This window comes from Numida meleagris, chromosome 18 (assembly GCF_002078875.1).
Source record: "Numida meleagris isolate 19003 breed g44 Domestic line chromosome 18, NumMel1.0, whole genome shotgun sequence".
Classification (NCBI taxonomy): domain Eukaryota; kingdom Metazoa; phylum Chordata; class Aves; order Galliformes; family Numididae; genus Numida; species Numida meleagris.
The window spans coordinates 623,311-641,142 of record NC_034426.1 but is presented as its reverse complement, the minus strand read 5'-3'; the positions used below and the strand labels follow the sequence as shown (position 1 = coordinate 641,142).

At 49.4% G+C, this 17,832-nt stretch overlaps 1 protein-coding gene across 3 annotated transcripts in view; it reads left to right on the top strand.

Moving 5' to 3' along the window:
- Positions 1-15,680, top strand: part of MTMR4 (myotubularin related protein 4) — a 41,875-nt gene extending 26,195 nt beyond the window's left edge. For all 3 annotated transcript variants that reach the window (XM_021415311.1, XM_021415313.1, XM_021415312.1), the window contains 12 exons: positions 2,142-2,255; positions 7,270-7,466; positions 7,687-7,815; positions 8,107-8,218; positions 8,560-8,755; positions 9,247-9,432; positions 10,185-10,355; positions 10,477-10,631; positions 11,012-12,242; positions 12,606-12,716; positions 13,022-13,110; positions 13,404-15,680. In XM_021415311.1, the coding sequence (XP_021270986.1) occupies positions 2,142-2,255; positions 7,270-7,466; positions 7,687-7,815; positions 8,107-8,218; positions 8,560-8,755; positions 9,247-9,432; positions 10,185-10,355; positions 10,477-10,631; positions 11,012-12,242; positions 12,606-12,716; positions 13,022-13,110; positions 13,404-13,581 (2,869 nt within the window). In that variant the 3' untranslated portion in view covers positions 13,582-15,680. The remainder of the gene's footprint in view (positions 1-2,141; positions 2,256-7,269; positions 7,467-7,686; positions 7,816-8,106; positions 8,219-8,559; positions 8,756-9,246; positions 9,433-10,184; positions 10,356-10,476; positions 10,632-11,011; positions 12,243-12,605; positions 12,717-13,021; positions 13,111-13,403) is intronic.

The window sequence follows — 17,832 nt, the reverse complement described above, 5'->3', positions numbered from 1 at the left end:
ATTGTTGACTTCTACTGAACGATGATCACTGCAGCAGAGCAGTTTTTCAGTTACTGTGCTGTGGAGCTGTAACTGAAAGAGGAAGAGTTATGTATCGTTATTTGGCTGGTGCCACCAAGAAACTGCCAATCACGCCTGAAAACATCGTCCTTGTCTCCTATGCTGATGATGTACACGATGACCGTGTATTTTAGGGGCAAGCGATACGAGCCCCCCTGGCAATTCCTGCCCTTGCAGCCTTTCTGAATTTCCTTCCGCCAGCCTTGGATGTTGCTGTTCCCATGCTCCTGTGTTGGTAGCATACCCTCTGTGCCATCCTCCTGTAGTTCTCTTCAGACTTGGGCTTTCAGCCCGTGCCCTTCCTGCATTGCATATTGATGCTGGTAGCTCTTGGCCTCACACTTTTACCTTCACATTGTCTAGGAACAAACCATACTTTGTTTGCTCGCTCAATTATTCTGGTCTTCCTACAAAGCTTCTACTCTGAAATCTAGGGTACTGCTGATAATCTACCTTGTACCAAGTTTCTAACTTGCTCTTAAGCCAACACTCTCCTTTATCCTGGCTTTTTGGTTTCTTTTAGCCTTGGGATCCTGGCCTTAGAAGCACAGGTCTGTTCGTCATCATCTCATTGCCCGGTTTTGTGCACCCTCCTTAATTTTGACTTAACGTCTTGAGGCTGTCCTGTGTCCTAGCTGGAATTGTATTGCCTTATTTGTTACAGTTTTTGTAAGAGTCTCAGTGCCTTTAAAGATATTCTCCTGTACTGAAACTCTCCTGTATGTACTCTCCCCAGTTTTTAAGACATCTCCCATAACGTTTCATCTGAAGTACCAGGAAACTGATTCTGCTTTGATGTAGGTGAACGCTATTCTTCTTTTATAGATTGCAGCTACTCAAAGATCCCAGTAAGCGCTAACCCTTCTCAACATACCGTTGTTCTTTGTCACACCTCTATGTGATTAACTTCCTGACCAATTTCACACGTGGAATACAGAGCACTTCAGAGTTCTGCCACACACGTCCTGGCCTGGCCTTCAGCCTGTTACCTGACAGCTTCAGTCTTGCTTCCTGGCTTCCCATTCCGTGCCCTATTATTATCCCACACACCCACCTTGCCTTCTGCCCAGGGCTTTCTGAGCAGCTGTCTGTGCCCCATGTGGAGTGACATCTCCTTACAGGGCAGGCAGGTCCGTGCTAGCATCACATCCCAGGCAGCGCTGAGCGCTGCACCACGCTCGTTACCACCAGCTGGGTTATCCTGCACTGAGGGGAGCACCAGCGTGCTCTGCAGTTTACCTGCTGGCTCATTTCACCCCCCTCAACCCTGAAATGCTTTTTCTAAGCCATGTGAGTTGGAGCTTAGAGCTGAGGCTGCTCTTTGATGTTCCGTGGGCAGGACTTTGCCTGCAGGAGCTGCGGTGCTCAGCGGGTCCAGGATCCAGGCAGTGCGTTGTCTCTGGGCCTGCGAGCTGCCCTGCATGCAGCCACACGCTGCGAGCCCGGGGGCACAGCGCTCACTGCAGTAAGCAGGGAGCCCCTGCACTCCTGGATCTTCACGTGTGCTTCACTTTGCTTGCATTGCTCTCAGCCCTTCTCCCCAGCATGGTGTTTGCCTTTCCCCCTCTTTTTCCTCGAGCCCCTCTTGTCCTGCTGCTAACGCACTTACCGTTGGGTTTTTAATGTTTTCCTGGGACTTGAGCATAAGGTAATCATTGGCTGATCATCAATCATTATTGACTGCGCATTTCTGCATTTGTAAGTGCTGCGAGAAAACCAAAACCCCACACAGAATTGCTCAGGTTGGAAAAGACCTTCAAGATCATCAAGTCCCACACGCAAGCCCTCGTGTTTAAACCCCAGGTGTGTTCCAGAGGTATCCGTGCGAAGTGCTGCCATGCTTTGCATGGGCCCAGAGGTGAGGCCTGATGGGAAGGAGGTTGTCTTCTAGCTTGCTCCTGACAGCAGTTTTTGGGTCACTTTACTCATGTTGAAATGGTACTGAGACAGACAGGGAGAGCCCGTCCTGCATGGAGAGTTTGGGAAAATGTGAACTGCTCCTGCACTGTCACTGTACAATTTCTCTGGTGCAGATTTTGGGTGCTGAGTCTCATCCTGCCTTGCTGCTTTCTTTTTTCCAGGCTTTGTTCCAGTTATCCTCAGAAGCTGCTGGTTCCTGTCTGGATCACTGATAAGGAGCTGGAGAATGTGGCTTCGTTTAGGTCGTGGAAGAGGATCCCTGTGGTTGTGTACAGGTAAACACAGAACAAACAAGGGCTCTCCCCAGGCCCCTGGTAGCTGCCCTTCGGGCCAGTGTGCGAGCTTGGTCTGTGCCGGTGAAGCAGGATGCTCTCCCAAAGGGAGAAACGTGTTCTGGCAACTGCTGCTGCTTTCCTGCTTTCAGTTAGATCTGAGGATGGGGGTGACTTTGCTACTGTGGGAGATGCAGCAGGGACACCGTGTCAAATTCAGGTTCTCTTTCTCTGAGTTTCAGAGTACTTTGACAAGGTGATATGTGCCGAGCTTCTTTGAAAAGAATTCTCGGCCACAATGAGCCTGCTGCGTGGCCCTTCCCTCAGCTGGGGAGTAGGGCCTGGGTGCACCTTTTGGTACCCATCTGCAAATCGTTTTTGTTTTGAGTGAGTTGTGAGAGTTTGTAAACCTTGAGGTAACAGGGAGGATGAAATGTTTGCAGGAGGCTGAACGTGGTTGAGTCAATAGCTGGTAAATACAGAGAGTGCCTCTTCCCTGGTCAGAGCAGCCTTCCAAAAATCATCTGTATATGAGGATGCGTGCAGCTAGGCAGCAAGTAAAGCAGAGCTTTTCAGGGCAGGGGGTGATTTCTCTTTAAACACATCTTCTGGGAGACTGGCATGTTTGAAACAAACGGGAAGTTGGTTGCATAGGTGTGCAGGAAGATACCTCACGCAGCTGGTGTATGTTGTAATGTATATTGTGGTTTTTAGCATTAGACTCGGTGTTAGCAATTATTAAATCCAAATACAAAAAGCTTTGACAATATCAGAGCTGCACAACAGGGCAAAGCCCTGGGAAGTAGTAGAGCCAGGAAGTGAAAACAGGGGATTTACAGTCACCTTCACTGTACGTCTCCACGTTACGTGGTTTGTGTTGCTTGCTATTAGATGCTGGCAAAACACAGCGTGTTGTTTCTACAAGAACTAAATTCTGCAGCAGAAGAGCAGTGAGTGCTGGTTATCGGATGGAGCCTTGCCCTCTTTGTAGCCAAGTCAGCTAAGAAGTTAATTGTGTTTGTGATTACTTTTGCTAAAATTGGTCTGGCACTGGAGACTGTCCCAGTGTGCTTCCCCACCCGAGGGCAAAAGCATGTCTTTTTGCTGCTCTCTTACAATTATTTTGTTCAGCACTTTATAATATCGCTGTGAGGATACCCAGTAATTTACAGGCTGAGCTGCAGCCCTCTGCAGCCTGGGATCAGATTACAAGGTGCTGACAAGGGATGCTACAAGATGGGGCAGGGCCTTCTCCATCTCTCTCTCATTTTCATGCACTCTTTGGCCTTTGCCCTTAAAATGGAAACATTTGGCCAGAAGAGCCTGTAAGGGCCATGGCCTAGTGCCTTGTGCTGTACCGGAGGAAGGGGAAAAGTGCACACCTCCCACTCAGCTCCTCGTCGCCCATAGCTCGGGACAAGTGGGCTCGGGTGCATGCACCCCAGGGACTCGGGCACCACAGGACCTATTGCTAGAGCTCAGAGCTTCAGGGGGACACGACTGAATTCACTGGCTGACAGACAGATGTGTGCAGTGTGACACCAGAGGTACAGCATTACCAATTTCCTCACAAAAAGCAGAACTGAGCTGGTAAGCAAAGCAGAAGCACAGGTTTTCATTGCTGAGTTCTCAGTGGAGATGCGCAGTGGAGATGCGGGAGCCTCCAGGCACGGTTCACTTGTAAAGCAGCACAGAGGATGCAATTAATTATTTAGCTGACTACAGAGGCAGACGGGCACGGTGTGCCAGCCGCTCCTCGTCACGGCGCTGTCTGCATGGCCACCTTCAGAAGTCCTTGGGACTGCACTAGCCGAGAGCTGCTCACGGATGCTCCCAGTCACCTTTATCCGTGCCCATGCTGCTGCAGGCAAAGGGTGGGCGTTTCTCCAGCCCCATGGCGGAGCGTGCGGCCTGGGGCCTTCTGGTCATGATGAATGGGGCAGGGCTGTCCCCAGTAGACCTGGAAACTGGGAGCGCTTGCAGGCATGCATCTCAGGTGGGAACCCATAGGTGTCAGTGGGAGGCACTGCTCTGGAAACCCTCTCTCGGCTGTTCCTTGTGTTTTAAGCTAAGCTGCTCAGAGAGCGCTTAGTTGCAGCTTTCTGGTTGATGACTATGGGTTAGGTGGCATGTGCTAAGGACACCAGATGTGCTCTAGCTTTGTGCTCTCAGTGAATGTGGGAGTGAAAGGTGAAGCGACTCAGTGCAGGTACCTCCTGCTCCAGCTTTGGATTCTGAAGGGGTCTTGAGCCATCAAGAGTAAACTGAGGATTATTAAGGAATAGCGTTGGCCCGTAAGTGAAAATGCTGTGGCACTTTCCACTGTTCCAGTTTCAAGGATCACTTTTCCTCGAGGAAAACCTCAAGTAAGAAAAGAACTGAAATGCTTCATGTGCTTGTGGCGAGCGCAGAGTCAAGCTTTGGGTGTGCCCTGGGCCTAGGGGGCTCAGTGCAGGCTCGGGTTAGGTTTTGGTTCTTCCACTGGCACCTGTTGCACTTTCTGCTTACTGATGACTTCATGCTCGTTGATGCTGGCCATGCTCCCTTGTGTTTATTAACACATCGCTATGTCTCGTGAAACTGATTACCTCAAGACCATGCCCTGCCCAGTATTTGTTGCTCTGCTTAGAAGTCTGTGGCACCGAGAATTCTCAGAACACGGTTTGACTCTTTGGCCACGTTGGTAGCAGTGCATGAAGCAGTCCACTACTGACTGCAGGTGGCTTCACACATCAGCACAGCTGAAGCTCTTTTCTGCCTTCTGTGTCCCGAACGGAGCTGTCACACCCAAGCAGGCACTGGGAGCAGTCGTGGCACAGCACCCGCATGTCCCAGAAACGTGCTCAGGCACCGTCTGGGAAAGTGCTAGTTGGCACAGGCCAGAAGCTGTGGGTGTGCTAACAAACAGGCTTGGGTGATCACGGGCCGGTGCTGCAGTCCACACCTTGGCTCTGTTTCACTTACTAGTATAAACAAAGCCGCTGCTGCTGTCGGAGCTGCCCATCCTGCAGTCATCCTGCAGCCAGAAATAGATCTCCTGGGAGTGACGCCGCACCTCATCTTGCAAAACAGAATGGCAGCAAAGGATGGCACCAAAAGAAAAGGGCTCCAAAGTGTTTTGAGCTGAACGTGAATGTCATTTTTTTGGAAGTCTTCGGGTTAGACTCTTCATCAGTATTATCTACAAGATGTCGTTAGCAAGAAAAAATTCCTTGCAAGTTGCGTCAGGAGAACATTGTCTCTGAGAAGCAAAACCATTCCTCCGAGCTGCAGAGCTGCTCGTGAGATGCTGTGCACCAGTGTTAGAGGAAATCCAAAGCCTCAGCGTGTTCGGAGTGTGCTGCCTTTCAGAGCAAATAATGGGAAGAAGCAACGGCTCTGCTGTCCCACAACCCACAACCACCACAGCATGAGGAAGAGAGATAATGTCAGGGGTGCTGCCCGGAGCTCCACTGGCCTTTGAGTATTGGGCTGAGGCTTGTGCTAGTGTGCATTGGGATCTAAATTGTTATATCTTCTACTTGGCCACCAATGCGACGTTTTCAGAGGTGCTGACCTACAAGAAGTGTTTGGGTGTTGTTTGTCAGGTACTTATCCGTGTCTCTGTTCTTACTCTGGCTCATCTTCAGAGAGGTGTTGCATGAGGGGCAGCGGGGTAGGGAGGGGCAAGCGTTATTGTTCGGAAGAACTGAGATACAGGACCATCCAGTTCCTCATCCCCTCCCTGAGAAGGGCCACACACCAGGGATAGCATCTCAAGGGAGTGTAACAGAACAGGGATGCAGGTGTTCTGCCTACGCTGCCTTTGCAGCAGCCAGTGTCTTCAATTTCCTGCCACGTATATCCAGGAAAACGTGGGGCTGTGCTTTATGGTCACTCAATGAGCCTACTCACCACAGGCTTTTCATTTTACATTTACTTTTCATTTATTAACATTAAATTTTATATGCTTTTTTTATCACTTGATATCTTGAGATCCTCTACATTTTTTTTTACCAGTCAGCTATAGACTCTCATGGATAATTCTGTAGCAGCAGCAAACTTTGTCACATAATCATCCATTCCCTTTCCAGGCCACTTAACATGGATGTTCATGTGAAAAATGCACACTTAGCCCTATTTGGGGCCTTCTGTGAGGCCTACAGCCAGGGTAGGGTTCATATTTTAGGGGTTATTAATAAACACCAGCTCAGGCCTCCACCCAGAAACTAACTAGTCTGATGCTGAGTGAGCTAATCCCTGTAACTTACAAGCAGTAAATGAAATGGTTTAACAACCAGTACGTCCTGCAAGGAAGGGAAGAAGTGATAAGGGAAGAACAGAGCACTATCACAACTAATAACTATGAGTTTCCCAAAGTGCAGCCATAATTATTTGAAGTTCTCTCTAATTTCTTAGGAGAACAATGGCTAGAGCAACTGGCAGTTTCCCGCTCGCTGCAGAGATTCCCTGTTCATTTCAGTGGGCCCTGCCATTGGGTCTGGGCATGCAGCTGCCCCTGAGCTGCCCCTGTGTGTTCCTGGCAGCCACTTCTGCAGCCGCCTGCCCCGCTGCTATCTCGTTTTGCCAGCTGTTCCAGCTCCATCAGCCACTCCTGCACTGCTCACAGTCATCTTGTGTTCCTCATCACTGCAATTTGAGTGACGGCCTCCCTGTCATAGAATCATAGAATGGCTTGAGTTGGAAGCAACCTCAAGGATCATCAAGTTCCAACCCCAATGCCACAGGCAGGGCTGCAAACCGCTAGACTGAGTACTAGATCAGGTTGCCTGGGGCCCATCCAGCCTGGCCTTGAACACCTCCAGGGATGGGGCATCCACAGCCTCCCTGGGTGACTACTGTCACCACTGTTGCTGTGAATAACTGCCGATGAGTGCCTTGCCCTGTTTCACTGCTTGGTGCAGGGCTAGATGCAGTGAGTGAAACAGTAAGCAGGGTTGCCTAGGCGCCAGCTGGCTGTAGGTGAGTGGGGAGGTTTGCTGGGGTGTCCCTCACCTCCACAGGGCTTCCTTTGCAGACATGTGCGCAACGGGGCGGTGATTGCACGCTGCAGCCAGCCCGAAATCAGCTGGTGGGGCTGGCGGAATGCTGATGACGAGTATCTTGTGACATCGATTGCCAAAGCCTGTGCCTTGAACCCTGGAGCGAAGGCACCCGGCAGCGCGCCGCACAACGGGAGCAGCGACGGCAGCGAGGCCTGTGAGGCCGACTTCGGTGAGACAACACACTTCCTTCTGCTGTCTCCCAAATGTGCACATTGTACAGCACTCCCTACACCTAAATGTTGTTGCTGCTAACAGGGCTGTTAAAATGCAAGATTTAAACCCAATATCCAGGTTCATAATCTGGGCCCTGCATGCGGGATGGGTACGCAGCGCTGGGCTGCCGAGGGAGGGAGGGAGGTGCCAGCACTCAGCATGTGCTCTCTCTGCAGACTCGTCCCTGACCGCTTGTTCAGGTGTGGAGAATGTGGGCACTCCTCAGAAGCTGCTGATCCTTGATGCCAGGTCCTACACAGCAGCTGTGGCCAACAGGGCAAAGGGAGGAGGCTGCGAATGTGAAGGTACGCAGGGCTGAGCGCTTCTTGAACCTGCTGGGTTGAGTGGGCCCTGGAGCGGTTTGTGTCAGGTTGGCGTTTTGATGCTCAGTCTCTGGGAGCACGTTGCCCTTCTCAGTTGTGCAGAGTCCATTACCCCAGAGAAGCAGCTGCTGGCCCACGAGGCTTTCCAGAAAAACTGCCCACATGCTGCTGGAACTGAGCAGTGCTGCTGTGGGGGAGCAACCAACCTGTGCACGGAGGCAACCTCTGCAGTGGCAGCAGCAATTTCTGAATGTTTCTGTCTCTTGTGCTCAGAGTATTACCCAAACTGTGAAGTCGTGTTCATGGGCATGGCCAACATCCACTCCATCCGGAACAGTTTCCAGTATCTGCGAGCTGTCTGCAGTCAAGTGCCAGACCCCAGCAAGTAAGTCACCTTGCTTTAGCTAGGGGGAAAGTGCTTACAGTGCTTAAACGTTGCCCATTTTAATCCCTGGTAATCTGGGACAGATTGCATCACGGACTTAAGTATCTGTTGTCTGTATGTATCCTATCCTCTATGTTTCAGAAACATACGGGAAAAAATTGAAATTAGATGTTGGTTTGTAGTTATTGCCAATTGGAGGAGTTATTGACTCCTCCTTTTAACATATTTTTTAAAAGACTCTTATTTTCATTGAGAACACAAAAACAACTTGGATTAATGTGTTGTTTTTTCCACTGGATGACTAAGCCACCATCTTCTTGCTTTTTTTGCACACCTTCTAGCTGGCTTTCAGCCCTGGAGAGCACCAAGTGGCTGCAGCACCTCTCCGTCATGCTGAAGGCAGCAGTGCTGGTCTCCAGTGCAGTTGACAGAGAAGGACGTCCAGTGCTGGTTCATTGCTCTGACGGCTGGGACAGGACTCCGCAGATCGTAGCACTGGCAAAGATTCTTCTGGACCCTTACTACAGGACCATGGAGGTGCGCGCTGTGCTACTCTGCTGTTTCGTGTCTGTCAAATGGCAGCTCTTGTAATGGAGTCTCAGCAGAAAGGAGCAAAACTCTACTTGGCAATTAGCTTACTGGCATTTCGGAGCTGTTATTATGGGCACTGAGTTTTTCTATATGTTCTTCCTGCCTCTTTTCAGTGAGCTGTATGCCTCATTCCCAGTTAGGTAAAGGGCTTTGGTAAATAACCTGTTGTGTTCAAGGTGCAGCTGCTTCTCTGCTCCTCTTTGTGATTATTTTATTTATTTATTTATGTTCATTCTCCAGGCTGCTTGTCATACAGAAATAACAGACATTGCTTTGTGTTTGAAAGCCTCTGACCTTCAAGTAGCTTTGCCCCCAAACCGAGCACAGAGTTTCCTTGCCAGACCTGCAGAGTCCTGAGATCACTTGCCTCTGCTGGCAGATGGGGCTTGCCTTGTCTCGCTTGGTGCCTACAGCAAAGTTTTCTCTTTTATTCACAGGGTTTCCAGGTGCTTGTTGAATCGGATTGGCTGGATTTTGGTCACAAATTTGGTGATCGCTGTGGTCATCAGGAGAAAGTGGAAGATCAGAACGAGCAGTGCCCGGTTTTCCTCCAGTGGCTGGATGCCGTTCATCAGCTTCTGAAGCAATTTCCTTGCCTCTTTGAATTTAATGAAGCTTTTTTGGTAAGAAATACGCATGCAAACACTTCTTCATTCCTTACCAGATGTGAGCAGAGGCAGAGAGGAGGCCATGATATTTTATGGTGTTACAGTTGAAAGACAACAAAAATTGAATTCTTTAAAAATTGGGAAGTGTCTGAGTACTGTTTGGGCTCTCCGCTGGCATTCCTGACATACCTGTGCGGGTTCAGCCCTGCCCTTTAGCTGAGGCATTCTGACCTGGTTCTGCATGTGCAATGCTGCTGACAGCTCCTCTTTAACTGCTTGCATTTCTTCCTTCTCCCAGTGGGAACTGCAGGCTTGGCAGACCAAGCAGACTGGCCAGTGATGAAAGTTTTATATTCTGTAGTTTCTTTGAATTGCTTCTTCTCCATGTCCTTTTCTAGCCCCGTGAATTCAGATACCATCAGTAGCTCCGTTTTAATCAAAAGCTTCCATCAGCAGCACTGTTTTAACCAAAAGCTCGATGTAAGAAAAAATATGGGGAAATGATAGCTAATAATCTCTGTCTTATCATGTAATACAGCTGAAGGTCATAGATATGGTATCAGTTGAGTGTTGATTTCACTTTAGTCAAAGTGCCTCCTGTTATCCCCTCTTTGTCCTGCCCTGTGTGACAGAGAGGACAGCACTAAGGTCACCAGCTGGGTGAGAAGGGCGTGAATCTTCCCAGAGGGGTGGAAGGTGTTGCCCTTGAAGACAGAGAACACCACTTCCCAATAGCCATGACAATTGTTCTCCCTTTGGTGCCGCAGGTGAAGCTGGTGCAGCACACGTATTCCTGCCTCTATGGGACCTTCCTTGGGAACAGCCCATGCGAGCGAGAGATGCACAACATCTACAAGCGTACCTGCTCCGTGTGGTCCCTCCTGCGGGCTGGCAATAAGAACTTCCACAATCTGCTCTATATGCCAGGGTCTGAGCAGGTGAGTATTGCTCCTGGCCTCGCTTTCTGGGCTCTCCGCCTGCCAGGCACCAGGAACTGTATGAGGAGAGGCTGGAGAGGTTTCCTTCTGTGTTCATCTCTAACCACAGTGGTCGTTGCAGGTGCTGCATCCTGTGTGCCATGTGCGAGCGCTGCACGTCTGGACAGCAGTGTATCTCCCAGCTTCCTCCCCACACCCTTTGGGACAGGATGACATGGACATTTACATGTCCCCTGGATCTCAGAGCCAGGAGTTCAGTGGCAGGTGTTTGGACAGGTAAGAGCCTGGAGCTTCAGTCCCGGGTTGCCTCTTTCCCACAGTCATAGAATCATAGAATGGTAGTCATAGTCATCTTTCCCTTCCCGTAGTTCCTCTGTTTTACCTCTTGCTCTCATCTTTGCTGTGCGGAGCAAGAGCTGTGTAGCATTGTCCCAGCCTCTTGAAGGAGAACACGTTCAGCTCACTGCTGCACTAAAAAGGCAGATTGCAGATGCCAGGCTGTAGTGTTCTGCATTTCAGCTCATGCTGCTGCACCCCTCCTCTCCACCCACCTCATCACCTCCAGTTAGGAACTTTTCCCTTATCATAGCTACAGCTGAAACGAGGGAAGTTTCAAAGAGTTTTGTTTTGAGATTTGCTTTGCTTTGGGGTTCTAGATTACCAAAGACAAGATCTATGGATGACCTGCTTTCAGCCTGCGACTCCAGCAGCCCACTGACCCGCACGTCCAGTGATCCAAACCTGAATAACCACTGTCAAGAGGTGCGGGTGGGCCTGGAAGCCAGGCACACTGCCACTGAGGGAGCCGAGCTGCACGTGGGAGAAGGCAGCGTGGCGGCTGCCGCTGAGACACAGCAAGTGGAGGAGCAGCAGGAAGATGCCCCCCTGCAAGCCAGCAGTGCTTTCAGCAGCAGCGCTGAGCATGAAGAGCAAAGCAAGCAGCTGAGCAGCTGGGCATCTGTGCCAGCAAGCGGCATGTCTGTGGAGACAGAAAAGGGAAATGGAACATACACGGAGGAACTGGATGGTGCGCATCCAACTCCAAATCCTTCCAAACAGGAAAATGTTGACAGGGTTTCCACCGGTTCTGGAAAGCAATTAGAATCCTGTTCCCAGGAGCCTTTGAAGGCTACTGGCTTGGCACCCAGTGGAGAAGGCTGCCTCAAGAAAAACACCTCCTGCCAAGACATTCCCAGCCAGGAACCACTGGCACCCAGCGCTCCTTGCCAGGAGCCGGGCATCCCCTGCCCTGATGAAGATAACAGCAAGAGCTCTGCCGGAAGGAAGGGGCCCTGTGAGGATCCCTGCCGGCTGGGCAGAGTCCCGCTAGAGCAATGGCGCAAGCCCATTTTCCAGAGCCAAAGCAGCGAGTTCTCCTTCTTGGGGTCCAACTGGGACAGTTTTCAAGGAATGGTGACATCGCTCCCCAGTGGGGAGCCCACACCCAGACAGCTCCTCTCCTATGGCTGTTGTAGCAAGAGGTTGAGCAGCAAACAGCTACGGGCACCGGGCCTGTGTTTCAGTGGCCAGTGGTCTGCCAGGGAAGGTGCAAAAGGCTCAGTCTGCTCTGGCCACGTCGGCATGCATTTCGCAGGCTCCACAGGGAAGCCCGGCCGTTCGTGGCTACCCTGCCACCTGAAGCAAGCGTCTGGTCCCAAGCACATGCCACCAAAATGTCCTTCTCCCGTGCCTCCTCTCTACCTGGACGATGATGGGCTGCCTTTCCCCACGGATGTGATTCAGCACAGGCTGCGGCAGATCGAAGCCAGCTACAAGCAGGAGGTGGAGCAGCTCCGCAGGCAGGTGCGGGAGCTGCAGCTGCGGCTGGACATCCGCCACTTCTGCGCGCCGCCGGCTGAACCGCCCATGGACTACGAGGACGACTTCGTAAGTAACTGCTTCTAACAGCAACCCCAGCTGTGCAGCCCTCCGCCAGCAGCGGTCCCTGCACACCCCCTCACACTGCCCGCTCCAAACCACATTCGCGTTCTTACAACTTCAGAGCAGACAGTTAAGACCATTACTGTGTTTCTTCAGCCCCACTCCCCTCATCCACAAGCCGTGTCCTCGTGCCTCCTGGAGGTGCTTCTGCTTCCAGGGGGCCAAGCAATGGCTCCTTTGCAGTCATGAATGCTTCAGTGCTTTGTTCCTTGTTCGGGGAACTGCGGAGCCACCCGTATGCCCTTCACAAGCGCTGTGTGGCTGGAGAGGGAGTGCCCTTGGACAGGATTTGTGACTCTCTTTTTGCAGACATGTCTGAAGGAATCAGATGGCAGTGACACTGAGGACTTCTGCTCTGATCACAGTGAAGACTGTTTGTCAGAAGCGAGCTGGGAGCCTGTTGACAAGAAGGAAACCGAGGTATGTGTGTTCTAACAGCAGATGCTGTAAATGCAGCAGGAGAGGATGTTTCCTTTCTGGCAGCTGATTTCCATGGTTACGGCAGCAATGAATAGGCTGGAAGCAGGGCTGAGAGAAGCCACCCTTGTCCTTTAAGGCAAGAGAGTCTGCATCCTCAGCTGCTGCATCCCACAGAAAGAGACCTGTGGGATGGGCTGTCTCAGGGCTGGCCTGTTCTGGTCCAGAGCAACATCTCAGCATGCACTCAGGTCCTGAGACCTGGTCAGTGTGGTGTTAGAGCTGATGAGGACTGGTGTTTGCCCTAGGTCACGCGGTGGGTTCCAGACCACATGGCTTCGCATTGTTTTAACTGCGATTGTGAATTCTGGCTGGCGAAACGGAGGCATCACTGCAGGTAAACAATATTTTTGCTGCAGTTCCACTCTTCTCTGCCTGTCTCTTAAACCTCCCAAAATGCTTGACTGCAATGTTTGTCCTCTCCACCTCCAAGGAGAAAGTATTAGGACTTTCCTTTATTTACCAGATCTCATAAATTCACTGAAGATTTCCAGTCTGCTACATTTTTCTTGTTTCCATTTCCCCAAGGTCTTTGATCCGTCTGATCCTGAACTGGATCCTTTACAGTTGCTGAAGTTTTGCTCTGGTGTTTACAGCTCTCTTCTCACCACCTTTCTTTCTTCCTGACAGGAACTGCGGGAACGTGTTTTGTGCCGGTTGCTGCCACCTGAAGTTGCCCATCCCTGATCAGCAGTTGTATGACCCTGTCCTCGTTTGTAACTCCTGTTATGACCACATCCAAGTGTCTCGTGCCAGGGAGCTCATGAGCCAACATCTGAAGAAGCCCATCGCCACAGCTTCCAGCTGAATGCCAGACAAGGGACCTGTATAAGCCCAGCCTTTTCTCTCATGGGTTTGAAGGGTGACTCTGCCTCCACTGTAATTGTGAAGGCCTTTGGTGCAACACTTGAACACCAAGCTTGAATGCACTGTTTTCAACAGTCTTACGATCAGACTGGAGCAGAGGAGCTCAGATTAGAGAGTACGGCGTGTCTCCACTCTGGTACCGGTGGGCCCGTACATTGTAGTCTGACCTAGGGCAAAAGAGGGGATTGCAACCTCTTGTGTTTGTGGGCTGGAAAGCAATGTTTTCACAGATATTGCTTGTGCAAAGTACCCCCAGAGCAATAGAAAGGCATGTTTAGAACCAACTCCCCCAACAAAGGCAGGCTGCTGTACAAGAAAGAAGAGGGCAGACTTGAGGTGGTACTATGTGCTTTGGAAGGGCCTCAGCCTGGAGCAGTTCTGTAGATTCTCTTTCCATGAGTGTGATTTGTGATCAGCTTGGTGAACAAGACTCATTAGCCATCACTAATTGATTTTCTCTTGAGCGTTGAAGAGAAATTCATTCTGGCTGAAAACGGGCCGAGCAGATTTTGCCCGTTTTCATGCTCCACTAGGATTGGTGAATGCACCTGACTTTGCTCCTGCCCGCCAGCAGTGCGGGAAGATGGGAGATTGGCTTTTTCACTTCTTGCTCTGCCCATCTGCTTTGTCTGCAGTAGTGTCACAGCCTGGTGCTAACACAGGAATGGCACCCTGATCCTCTCCTGGCATGGAAACAGAACTCGTGTTCCTGTGTTGCTCCTCTTCCCCTTTTCTGCCCTCAGCTCTCCAATTCCTACTGCTCTGTATCCTGAAAACTTGATACCTTGAGGGTATAGGCCATAATATGTTGTTTTACCTCCTGGAATGTGCTGTCTGGTGTATGTGAGGGTTTCAGTCCAAATGCTGCTATATATTTCTGTGCACTTAATGTAACCCGAAAAAGGGAGAATGAAGCATTGATACCAAAATGGAGGTGGGGAAAGACACTGGCTGACATAGACACTACGGTCTGTGCTTTTCACTTTAGGATGTACAACCAAGCTACAGTGATAAACATGGCATGTGGCATCTGTTCAGTGGTGGAAACAATATCTCTGGTTTGCCCCAGTGCTACCTAAAATGCCTCTTGAATTTGACTTCCTTTTTTTGTCTCCTGTACAGTGGTCAGAGTTCAGAGTTGCCAACTTGCAATTGCCTCTCTGCTTGTTCCTTAAACTAGAGGGCAGGAATCCCAACTCATTCCAAAAAAAGAAAAGTAACTGGGTTTAGAAAGTAAGACAGGTTTTGGAAGAAAAGAGGGCTTTGGGTGAACTTCTGTTTAATTGCTAGAGCTCTATGGGAGTATCCATCCTGCCTCCTTTCTAAGATATCTGCAGGTACTAGTGAGGAAGAAGAGTTTGAATGTGGGGCATTTCTTTACAGAAATGCAGATTTTCTTCCCAAAGATATGAAAACACCCAATATATTCTGCACATCATGAGCTGAGGCTTTATATGTTGGGAGGGAGGACCTGCGAGGGCATTTGGTCTAACAACAAGGCAAAGTACTTTACACTGTTGTGATTTCCCAGATTTTTGCTAATGGTTTGTTTTCTCCATCAGAGGGAATGGAATAATGACCCTTTCCTGCACTTTGATATGTCAGCCTCTGGTTTTGTAAATCCCAATAGTGCAAACAAAGCTAGCATCATCTGAAGACCCTGTACCTACTTGGACTCTGCTTCTTTTCCATACTGGGAACAACCGATACGGCTTTGGGACGAGAAGGCACCTTGCTTCAGATTCTCCCCTGCCTTGTACCTTGCAGTCATTGCCAGACATGGAAGAGTGACCATTGGGCTGGCAGAAGAATTTGCTCCTGTTTTGCACATGTTGGAATGACTGCAAGCAATAAGGAAGCCAGAAACTAGGTACTCCTGGCCCTTCCATTCAGGCCATTAGTCCAAACTGCTTTTAGCTCTTGTGAGTTTCAGCGTCACAATGTGCTGGCCAAAAACTCTAAAATCAGTTCTATAGCATTGTGACAAACAAAATGTGCTGTACAACTCAATACAGTTGAAATAAAATCTCTATATTAGTGCTGCTGCGTCTGGACCCATTATTTCATTTGTGGTACATTCTTCTTACTGAACATTTCCTTGGCTGTTACTTGCTGCCCTGTTCCTCGATTAAGGTATGTTAGGAATTTAGTATTCCTTCTTGCAAATAATAATCATGGCTAGGACACAGAGCATGCTATGTTATGGTCTTCTACTCCAAAGCCCTGTGCTCCAAACAAACCCATGGCTCCCAGGATACCTCCAGTCTCTTCCATAATGACTCAATGAGGAATTTTTCTCTTCTGAAGAAGAGAGCTGCTAGGGAGGATTCACTCGCTCTTCACAAACGTGTTTGTACCACTTCTGCCTGGTAAGCTGCATTAGCTTTGAGCATCGCTAGGGATGGGATGGTTCCACTGGCTTCTGCATAGCTGGATCAGTGCCCAAGTTCCAGTCCAGAAGAAGCAGTGTTCCACTTTCTTTCCTTGGTGAGGTCATTCCTGCCCATTCCACATCTCTACCTGGTGGCTGGTTGTGTTCCTGGATGCAGAATGGCAGTGGGGGACTGTTTTGTTCAGTCAACCTGACCTGCCCAGGGTGACACAGGTATATTAACAGTCTGCGGTGGAGCTGGAGTGAATCTTTTAGGAAGTCTGTCTTCTTAAAGCATCTGGGAACTGAACTGGTCTCTTCTAAACTACTTCAATAGTTTAGGTCAGACAGGTACATACACAGTTTGTTGCATTAGAAATATTAGCAGAAAGATAGCTGCATTTAAAAATCATCCATTGCTCTTGAAACAGTCGTACAAAGGAAGATCATCTTGGAAGGCAACGTTTCTGGACGTTAATCATGAATGATGTTTCTGCAAAAAAAAAAAAAAACACAGATTCCAGGCTCTAGTCTTAACCTTTCCAGTGTCATCTGGCTGTGCAGTGAAGGACTGGCTGCTAGAACTGTTACATGACTCTTCTGGCATCTCACGGCCAGGTAGAACAGTACTTGAGCAGAATTGCCCCCCGGTGCATTCAAAGCTGTCTGTGGATATTTTGCTTGAGATACTTGAAACCTCTATTGTCAGGCTGGCCATGCCAGCAAGGATACTTCACATTCATGAGTTCTGAGCACAGAACAAAGCATTATCACTTCAAGAATATAAAGCCATAATTTACTAACACATTCAGCCTGAAGTAATCTATACGTGCATGCTGAAATGTGTCTAAACCTAGCACAAACAGCGAGATCAAAGCCTTCCCCTATCAGTGCAGTAACTGCCATGAATTCTTAGCAAATTAACAACCGGAACTTCTTATGATGTACCACAATATCTCATCAGCCACTGAACAAAATAAACATAGATTTAGGTGTAGTGAGAAGTCAGGTCAAGCTTGTGATGGCGGGATAATATTCAGTCGCTGAGCCGTTTAATAGATAATGCTAAAACTGCAGCGGATGTGAAGAGACATGTTAAGCCTTGGTTATAAAAGAGGAAAAAAAGCAAGAATGTGATAGATGGCCTTCTTGTGAACCCTGCAAGTACTGAACAGGAAACAGTTTAAAGTGGGAGACAGACAAGAAGGATGCAGGCTTTCTGAGGTGTGTTTGATGTGTTTCCGACCCTTCCATTTTCAGTGTAACAGTTAAACAGTAGTAAAACACTCTCTCCAAATGGTACGCTTCTGTAAGCACAGACTTTGGACACTGACATTTTATTCATGGTTCTGTGGGTATTGCTGTATCTCAGAAGTTAATAATGATATATATGTCAAGTTGTCCTTAGGAGAAAAATGCTGTATGCAGTCCCTGTCTGTTTAAAAAAAAAAAAAAAGTTCCTGAAAACAGCACACAACTTCAGTCTCACAGAATCTAGGTTAGTCATTCAACTTCAATCTCTGACCCAGTGTAGTTTCTACTGACATGGCTGTGCCCTTTCTCACCAAAAACGCAGGCAGTCTGAGCCCATGTCAACCTCTGTGTTTGAAAAGACAGTGGCTGCACGAGCCTGCTGCCTGGCCACTGAGTGAGGGGTGCTGGGGTCAGAGTCAGCAGCTGGAGGGTAAGCATGGGTTAGAGGGGTGCTTGTGTGCTTTACACGTCCTGGGACAAAATGCTCAGTGTCACAAGTGCCACTTCCCTTCTGTGGTTGTAACCTCGTTTCACAGTCAGACAATGAAGTGCTTCCTGTTACCTTTT